Source organism: Equus asinus, chromosome 20, assembly GCF_041296235.1.
Source record: "Equus asinus isolate D_3611 breed Donkey chromosome 20, EquAss-T2T_v2, whole genome shotgun sequence".
Classification (NCBI taxonomy): Eukaryota; Metazoa; Chordata; class Mammalia; order Perissodactyla; family Equidae; genus Equus; species Equus asinus.
The window spans coordinates 90,935,302-90,945,500 of NC_091809.1; the positions used below are offsets into that span (position 1 = coordinate 90,935,302).

The 10,199-nt window shown below is 39.9% G+C and overlaps 1 protein-coding gene across 1 annotated transcript; it reads right to left on the minus strand.

The window, feature by feature from the left end:
• Positions 1–7,564: 7,564 nt before the first annotated feature.
• Positions 7,565–8,548, minus strand: OR6A2 (olfactory receptor family 6 subfamily A member 2). The gene has a single exon (XM_014851538.1). The coding sequence runs from the start codon at positions 8,546–8,548 to the stop codon at positions 7,565–7,567; it is 984 nt and encodes a 327-aa protein (XP_014707024.1).
• Between the last annotated feature and the right edge of the window lie 1,651 nt (positions 8,549–10,199).

The following is a 10,199-nucleotide window of genomic DNA, read 5'->3' on the forward strand; positions in this document are numbered from 1 at the left end:
GCTGATTCAAGTTTCAAGATTCCACTTAGGAGGCATCTCACCAAAGCTGGGTCAAGTGCCTCAATAGCATTCGTTCTTAGTGCACACCCCCCTCATGCATTTAGGTTTCTTTTCACTGCACTTCAACTTTCCAAATCTCAAGACTCTGTCCTTCATGACTGTGAACCCCATGCCCAGGACAGTGACTGGAAAATACATGAATATTTAATGGATATGGATTAAAAAGTGAATTAATGAATCCCTTGGAGCTTTGGAATCCACAAGAAATAGGTCAAGGGCAGAGAAGTGTGATCTCAGGGTCTTTGCTGGTAGGAAGCACCTATCTATCAAGGTTACACATCTGTGGACACACCCTCAGCTTGCACACATGGGGTACTTTCATGACAAACATATCCACAAGGTCTGAGAACATTGGATATGATCCCTGGTCTAAAATTAGTTGGTAGGTCAGGTTCTCGAAATATCAGTCATTGTCTCAGGTTCTGGACCAGAGAGGGGAGCAGAGGAAGGGGAGTGCTGTACTTAGATAGATGGGTCTTGCAAGACTGCAAGGCAGAATTATTTGTGAGCTATTCCAAGAATTCTAATCTGTGGTTAAGGAAGTAGGTTACCACAGAGTCATCTCTTGAAAACACATCAGTGACTGTTTATCTTCATTAAATGCTTCTCTAATCCATGAAGCCTGAATTCAGGTCCTGCCTTCAGTCCATTACTCACTCTTTCTGCCAACTATTTCTCTAATATACTGTTCACTTGGCACATAGAGGGTAGGAGGACAATCAGGGTTCACTCTGATATTCCACAGGACTAGAGATCTTCTGGATGTGGCTCATAGCAAAGGACTAAAGGATGAGGTACTGAAATGCATATTATTGACTCCATCACCTCCTTTCCATAACAACACACATGGGCAGAACTCAGTGAGGCTTAATCAGTGGGAAGAGACTGTCTCTTACTCTAAGCCACATACTTCCACTTTCACCTGTGAGGTAGTTTACTAGAGTTCTTTGCCTAGTTCCTCAATGCATTTGATAAAATCCTTTTGCTGGTGAAAAGTATCTGTTTCTTGGAGCAAAGAATACGTTATAGCCCTCGTAGGAAGTAGCACCAACGTAGCAGCTCCTACTCTTCAGGATATGTATAACATTCCTCATTTCCATCATCAGCCACACTATTTACTGCACATTCACCTTTACATACTGGTTTAGAGCACTGATTTTTAGAGGAAAGATTTCAGTATTGATTTCATTACCTAGGAGTTGTGTTATACCGCACAAATCACTTGTCAAGTATGTACTTCCATACCATCTTTCGTAAAACAGGAATAATAATAATAATGCCTACTTTACTAGATTGTGTTGTGAGAATTAAATTTATATTCCATGGAGAGCACTTAACACAGGACTTGACCAATTGTTATGGACCAAGCACTAGCTGCTATAAATTATGCTGCATAACACCTATCCATGTTTAATCAGTTATGAGTGTTCACATATTTCACTCATACCGACTCATAAACACACTCGGTCCTTCATTCTCTCTCTTTTGCTCACTTTTTCTGTCATATTCTATGGAATAAAATAATTCAACTTTCCTTCAGTATAGGATTATAGCACCTTTGAAGAGCTCTGAGTTGCAGATCACTCAGAACTTCTGTATCTTCTCTTTAAAGTATTGTTTCCGTATATTCAAGCACATGCTTATTATTGCATATTCTCCTCCATATTCTTTGCTGCAAATCTACCTCCCAACAGGCTCTATTTTGAAACATTAAAAGATGTGGAGTTCTATTTTTCTGGCTTTCAGAACTGAGAACCCTGAGCTTTGGGCTCTCTACAGTATCCAAGGAAAGAAATCCTTTCATCGTATTACAGTATAATTTTCAGTCCTTGTGCTTCTTCTCAAAGACGATACTGACACTGACAGACTTCTAGAAGGGTCCTTTGTACCCTGTCCCCAAACCTGAATGACCTCACAACCATCCAAATTCCCCCAACCTTGGATAACCATGCTGTGTGCCCTGAATCTTCATTTCTCTAGTCATTTTCCCTAACACCCTTTCTCTTGTCCAGGAATGATATGTGCTACCATTTTCCCAAGTCCCTCCTCATCTTCCTTGGACCTTCCTTCAGGGATCAATCGATCTCTCTTGGTAACTCCAGCTACTCACCATGATCCATTTCTTCTCTCCTGAAAACGGAAAATCCTTCAGATATTTGCATGTATCACAGGAAGCAGAGTGATCTGCAGATTTTCTTACTTCCTGGAGATCCAAGTCTGGTCTCTGCTTAGACTGTGTAGCAGGTATTGAAACACTAAGACAAGAAGACTGGAGCAGGACAGGAGAGTACATTTAACACTCACCTATATTTTGCCCTTGTCTTCTTCCCAGGAGACTCATTTGCACTTGGTCTGTCCTGCTCTGGGGAAACGCTGTGCGTACTGTCAAACTATGTCCAGGGGACAAAGAAGATGAATCTCCATCCACTTGTCAATTCCTGCTTATACCTGGACCATGTTTATCTATACCTGTGCGTATGATATGGTCATTTCCTTTTAGTCCTGTATGTAAGGTAAAGCAACACCAAATTACTTGGAAACCAGGAGAAGAAATCTAAGTGGGTTAATAAGGTAATAGAGATATGCATTTGTTTATTCTTTATATAAAATATTTTCTGCCTTGGGCTCTTATTATGTACAGGGCACAGTGCTATAGATTATTTGGAAGAAACATTTTTAGGTCATGATCTCTACCCTCTTGGAACCTACAGTGTTGTAAGTAAAATAAGAAGTATGCACTATAATGAGGGTAGAATGTGACACAAGCTATTAGAGATGTGCAAACAAAGTGCTCTAGGAACTCCAAAGAGGGAGAAATGATTTCTGACTGAGGAAACTAGAAAGGTTTCATCAAAAGTGTCATTCTAGACATAAAGGAAGAATTTAGCATGGAAGTAGTGGCAAGGGAAATAGTGTTGATTCAGCAGTGAGAAGACAAGGTTCCTAATCTTAGTTTCCACCATTTTTAAGACATGTGATTTCAGAAAATTGCCTTTATTCTTCAGTTTGTTTATCCATAAAATGGAGTAACAATGATTCCCTTGTCTGTATCCTGTCACTGATGTTAGGCTCAAAAGTAATACGTATATGAAAGCAATTCTAAAACTGCTTCGTGATAACTACACAAATGTAAAATATTACCTGCCTTGGAATATGAACCACAGCCACGATTTGATCAGTGGCAATGAGGTGAGTAGGGCCTTGGCTTCAGAGAGACTAGCACAGAAAAAGATGTAGAGTAATGACAGCAAGAGTTGAGACATTGAAATAATGAGGCCTCTGCAGTGACTTGAGGTCACACCCACTGCCTTGGACTATAGGAATCGTTCTGTCACTTACTGAACATTTGTGAAGTGTGCCCTGCATGCTAAGGACAGTGTAAAGTGTCAACTCCTTCTGTCTGGCAAGTTGTCCTCAGGCTAGTGGGCTCACGGAGTCTGCTCTTAATTGTACCTCAGTAACCACAAAATCAAGAATCAAGTCCTAGAAGTTTTGCAAGAATGAAGAGCCAGGAGATACGTTTCTGTCTCTGTGAGTATGCAAAGGTGGCTGAAGGAAGTGAAGCAGAGATCTGAACAAATGAGAAATCCCAGAGAAAATCCAGATCCTAGAAAGGATCTAAGGGTCAATGTGTGACTAACTAGAATTTGATGGAGAAGGATGGACCTAAGCCTCCCATATTTCACCCATTCACATGCTTTGTCTAAAGGCATGTGGTGAGTTGACACTAATTCTTGGAACGTTGAACCACTGGTCATCATGAAATGAGGCTATGGAACTTGAAAATAAGGCTAGATGATACCCCCAAGGGAAAGACTTTAAGAGAAAATGAGAAAACCTGTGCTCTAAGCCCTCTCTTCTCTGCACTGCCTGAAACTGTTCACTCCTGCTCACCTGCACCAAATGGTGATATCTGGAAGAGCTGGTATAGTTGGTTAGAGTTACCAAAGGCATAAATCAATAACTATGTGTCAATTATACTTTATTTTCACTTTCTCTTATCACTCAGCAAATTAAAATAGCAACAATGCATGTGTTTCATGAGAATTAAAAATCCAGGAAAATTTGAAAAAAAGATTTCTCAGTATAGACATAAATACCAAGTGTTTTCTATACATATCACCATAAGCAAAAAGGGGCAGTTTGCTTATTATTATTATTATTATTATTATTATTATTATAAAGTCACCTGGAATCAATCAAATTGTATTACATTATTTAGGATAAAAAGACCAATACATTTCTTTTTTAAATAAACTTTTATTTTGTAATAATTTTAGATTTACAGAAAAGTTTTAAAGATACTGAAGAGACCTCTCATATTCCCCTCACAGGATTTCACTTTCCTCTAACATTATCATCTTACGTTACCTGGAGATTTTCAAAACTAAGAATCTAAATTGGTACATTACTTTTAACTAAACTCAAGGTTTTATTAAGATTTTAGTGGTTTTTCCATATCCTTTTTATATTCTAGGATCCAATCTAAGATGCAAAATTCCATTTCGGTATCTTTTCTCTTTAGTCTCCTCTGATTTGACAGTTTCTCAGTCTTTACTTGTGAACTGTAAGGGTTTTTTAATGAAGCAAAATAAGGTTTTTAAGACTACAGAAGAATGCTATTTTTTAAAATGCTCTTTTACCCAAAGGGTTTTTGGATGTTTTCCGACTGTTCAATGTGAAATGTTAGCAAATGGTAAAAGATATTGGATTATTAAGTTCAAGTAAAAAAAATGTTAATGACAATCTAAAATTCACCTGCACAAGGTGAGTACAAGGTAGTGGGGAGGAAATTAAAATAAAAACCAAAAGGAAACCTCAGACCATATTGTGAAGAAACTTGAAAGGCAGACTAAGAAACTTGGTGTGTATTGAAAGTCGATGGGAACAAGGAGATGGTTTAAGCACAGAAGCTTCTACTTTGATCCTCCCTTGCTCTGGAGATGTTAATTGTCTTGGCCTGGCCACGCTGGGTATCTCTCCTTTCCGAAAGACCCAGTGTGGATCTCATACTCCCAACTCCTGTAATGATGGAAGAGACTGGAGACTTCCTCCAGACACTACGACACTACCCTGGCAAAAGGGAGTTACAAAAGAGTCACATTATCTATGCAATAGTTTGAGAGACTGGTAGACTATAAAGATGGTTTAAAACAAACAGGATCAAATGTAACAGAGATAAAATAAAATCCTCTATCTAGGTTTAGGGGGAAAAAGGAATTATGTCATTGGAGAATGAGGAATACTTAATCTGATAATTAACAGTTCATTTGAAAAATCTTAGGTTTTGTGACAATTCCATATGAGCCATGAGGATCATATGACTTTGAAAGTGCAGTCCAAGTCCAGAGAGGCGTCAATCCCACCATAGTTCATATGCATTCAAACATCTTCTTATTCATTCTTATTGAAAGTTCAATATATGCAGGACACTATGCTAAATACTCTTCATATACCTGAAGTATTTCGTTTCAAATTTTGAAGTCAGAATTACAAGCGTTTTGTTAAACTAAAAAAAAAAATACATTTTATTGTAAAAAGTTTTGAAATTTAAAAAAAGAAGAATGAAAGAAATCCACATCATGCCGTTACCTCCTATTAGCTGGAGTTAACCCATAAGGAGGTTCCTATAATGCTACAATAGTGAGGTCCACAGGAGGACGCCCCCATCCCAGACCACTAGCCCTTTCAGAAAGTTATTCTATGGGGACATTTTGGAGATAGACTTTTTATAAACTTTATATCTAGCCATTTATAAATTATAATGATAAGATACTCATAAGCTTATATAACTGTTTTGACACAAATAGATATTAATATTATATTAGAACTTTTAATATGTAGGGACTAGCAAATAATGCCTGATATCCTTCTTGTAGTAGGCTTCCATATGCTTTATTAGCAGCAAACAACTATAGACAGACAAGTTGCAACAACAGAAGGCTCCCACACCTGGAGAGAGAGAAGCTTCATGTAAGCTGTTGTCCTCAGGATTCTGGGTCTTGGGTATCTTTGGGGAGCTAAATTTCTGAAAATCCTACTGACATACCCTCTAATCATCTCTCTGTCCAGATGAATAAAGCTGTGTATTTTATTGGCTAAGAAATGTTTATTTAAATAAATCTGTTGGTAACAATACCTTTGCCACAGAATGCAATTCAGAAGAATAAGGGCTCCATTGCATAGTTACAGCTAATGTTCTAGTCAAATTCCCTCTAGTCTTATTTAAACAAACAAATACATAAGACATACACTTTTGATACGATTACATGACCTAATCTTGACATTTATTACATTAGGAATATTTTTCTGTCACTAGCTTTATTTACATCATGTTATTTTAAGATCTGCATAATATTCCATTTAATGTATAAGCTTTAATTTATTTAATTAATCTTATATTTGTGGAAGTTTAACATATTTCCATATTCTTGTTGAAAACAAAAATGTCTATCTATACAAATATTTCTCAATCAGAATGTTTTCAATACTTTTAGTATCTATAATACATATTGCCAAATTTCCTTCCAGCAAGTCTGAGCCAATTTGTATCTCCCGGTACTCAGGGGAAGTAGGAGGGGTCTAGTTTCTGCACCTGTCAACCCTATCTACAGGGGTGACACACAGGCCTTGCCAACATGGCTCCAAATTATATTCACTTATTATGTTTCTTCATAGCCCCCAGGTGTTAGATACAATTCTGGGACATGGTAATAAAATGATGAAAAAGCAAATGTGATCCCTGCCTCCATGGAGCTTACAGTCTAAATAGGGAGGCAGAAGATTAAATGCACAACTGCATTTGGCCATTAGTTCAATGTGGGAACTGACCTCGGGAAATCAGGACGTGAAGCTAGAAGGCTCTGTGGCCCAAGAGATGATATTTTGCCAACACAAAAATTCTCAGTTTCTTGTCTCCTTACCTTGTAACTCACACTAGAACGATTGCCTCCTGGCCCGCTGTTACCTCATGAGCTATAATCATGGCCTGTGGCTAGAAGAGATCTCATCCAGAGGTCTCCCGATGCTTTTCCATTATGAAGCCTGTGCTTCCTTGAATGGTTTTCTCCTTCTGCCTCCTTTTTCTACACCTTCTGCCTCAGAACAAAAACCCAGGAGCAAACCTAGGAGGAGCCTTTTAGAGAGACCTTAGTTCTACCTTTGTTGGCTTGTTTAAATATTCAAGTGCAGTTATGTCTTCTGCTCAAAGTCAGTCCTTTCCACTCCACCAGGAAGCGTGATTCATGAACCTACTCTGTGCAAATTACAATAGAGCGGACAACACGGAACCTACTTTTAGCCTGTATTTTATAGCCCTCTCCTGGCGAAATTCAGCTGCTAGCTGCCAGGTTGCTATCCATCCCTTTTCCTTCTCTTGAAATAGTTCTTTGTTGGTGACTTTGAAACTCTAGTCCCTAATTTAGGCCCTAAGAGCTCCTCTGGACTTCATAGAAGAACTAGATCCCAAGTTTAAGAACAGTTTCTAAGACTTAACACCTCCCTTCTACCCATCTCTGCTAATTTTCCCAGGCTTAGCATCCTGGCCCTGGTACAGGTGCAGAGTACGGCGTAGGGCTCTCTTGACCTCTTGGTTGCGCAAGCAGTAAATGATGGGGTTGAGTAATGGTACAATGACAGCATAAAGTACAGAGACCAGCTTGTTGGTGTCAAAAGCAGAGAGTGCCTTTGGCCGGGCATAGATGAAGATACTAGCTGCATAGAAGATGACCACAACAGTGAGGTGAGAGGCACAGGTGGAAAACGCTTTATGGCGCCCAGCAGCTGAGGGAATGTGCATCACAGCATGAGTGATGGCCATGTAGGAGGCACCAGTGACAGAGAGTGGCCCCAGTAGGATAAAAATGGCCAGAACAAAGTCTGTAAGCTCTGCTGTGGACATGTCAGTGCACGAAAGGTTGAGCAATGGAGAGACATCACAGAAAAAGTGGTTGATGATGTTGGGGCCACAGTAAGAGAGGCGAGAAATGAGAAAAACTTTGACCATGGAGATGCCAAAACCTCCAGCCCAGGAGCCAGTTGCCAGCTGAACACATAGCCGGCCACTGACAATAACAGGGTAGTGGAGAGGATGGCAGATGGCTACATAGCGATCATACGCCATAACGGCAAGAAGGACACACTCAGTGCAGCCCAGGCCCAGGAAAAAGTAGAGCTGTGTCATGCAGCCCTCAAAGGAGATTAGCTGTCCATGGCCCTGTTTGGACCCAGTAAAACCAGCTAGCATCTTGGGAATAGTGACAGTTACATACCAGATCTCCAGGAAAGACATATTAGCCAGAAAGAAGTACATGGGTTTGTGAAGGGTGGGATGGTTTCTAACTGCCATAATGATGAGTGTGTTCTCAGTCAGCACCAACACATAGGCCAGAAGAGAAAGAGCAAACAATAGCGTTCGCAGTGGCACAGGAGCTGGGAAGCCAAGCAACACGAACTCACTTACTCTCCCACTCTGGTTCCTCTGCTCCATGGAGTCAGTCTTACCCACTGTTCTTCAGGAGGGAGAATAGAAAGACCTCAGAAGGCAGCAGCAAGAACCCAGCCTTTCTTTTAGTGGGTGTATGTTCGCAGAATGCAGCATATGTAGTGCACGTAATTCATCACTGAGCTGTGGCCGTTGCTTTCTTCTGTAATCTGGAAATGAGCTAAGGCAAAGGCAGTCAGAAATAAATTGTGTTGTATTGGGGATAGAAAAGAGTATGTTCTTGTTCTTAGAGAAGCACATATTGATAAGCACTAGGTAAAAATGACACTAGTTGGTCCCTGAAGAACATAGAAAGAAAACCAAAATAGTAAGAAAATCTGGGCTGCCCTAACTTGAGAGTTTGTCTATGAGCTGGATCATGACTCTCTTTGGAGGAGATATGTAACACAATGGAGGAATAACAATTACATATAACACAATGGAGTATTTACTATGTGTTATTAATACAGGCATTGTTCTAAAAAAATTTGCAGATATTAGTTCACTTAATCTTCAGAAGAACCTTGTGAGTTAGTACCATTATTAATGCCACTTGACACCTAAGGACACTAAGGCATAGATTAAGTGACTTGTTCCAGGTCACACAGATATTAAGAGATGGAACCAGGAAATCAGGACCTCAGAGCTTAGAAAATATTCAGGCAACATGAAGGAGGGGCTATAAGATACATCCTAGATTTACATCCAGGAGAGGGAATCTTTGCGGCTCGGCTAGAGAAGCAATTGCCTCCTGCAAGGAAGAGGGAACAAAATAGAAAGCAGCTGTAGAATGAAAATTCTGCATGCTAGTATTTAAGAGGAGGGCCTGGGACCCACCTGGTAATCATATTAGGAACTGGATTCTGGACAACAGAAGAACTGAGAATCCCACCAGTTCTGAAAGTTGTGCTAACTCTCTGAGAATGACAGTAAAATACCTTCCTTTAATAGTGTTAAAAGCTAAACTGAGGCACGTTAAAATTTTCAAGAGTTCGTTTGAGCAAACATCAATTCAAATCAGGCAGCACCTAGCTGAAAGTGGTTGGGTGCATCTACTGAAAGAAACTAGGGGCAAGGCTTTTATAGAGCGGACATGGAAGCACGCAAGGACGTTAGTTGTCTGGCTGTAGCTTCAGGGGCTGCCTTATTTGGGAAAGCCTAGTTGGCTGGCTGTGATTGGTTGTTCTTAAATTTCATTTTCTCAGACATGAGTGCATTTACAAATGATTCTGGGTTAAGTTTTGGTTTCCTTTTCTATGTAGGCTACCAAGGTATGAGAGCCACCTCAGTCTAGTGTCATCCTTGTTTAATAACTTTGATAGTGTCAAGATCAATATAAAAGCGTACATTTAGCAGAGTACTCTTTTTGTTTACCTTAGTATCAAAAATAAAATTTTCCCTTTGCAAACTTCAAGCCTTTTCTTGATCTGATGTGGAACAGAAGTTGGCATAGCCACATGAGAGCTGGTATGAAGAAAGGGTTCTGTCACCCTAGTGTCCATGTATGCTCATAGCCTTGGAAGGGAGTGTAGAGATTAGAAAGGAGAATGGGGTCGAATCAGCTGAACACCTGGGTACTGTTTCCCCTCAGGGGAGTCCCTACTTTTTAGTCTTCGGCCTGTTCCTGTGAGGTTAGCAGAGGCAGAATGTGCTCACA

Excerpts from the sequence above, each read along its gene's own strand:
- OR6A2 (XM_014851538.1), bottom strand. The coding sequence starts at position 8,548 with ATGGAGCAGAGGAACCAGAGTGGGAGAGTAAGTGAGTTCGTGTTGCTT.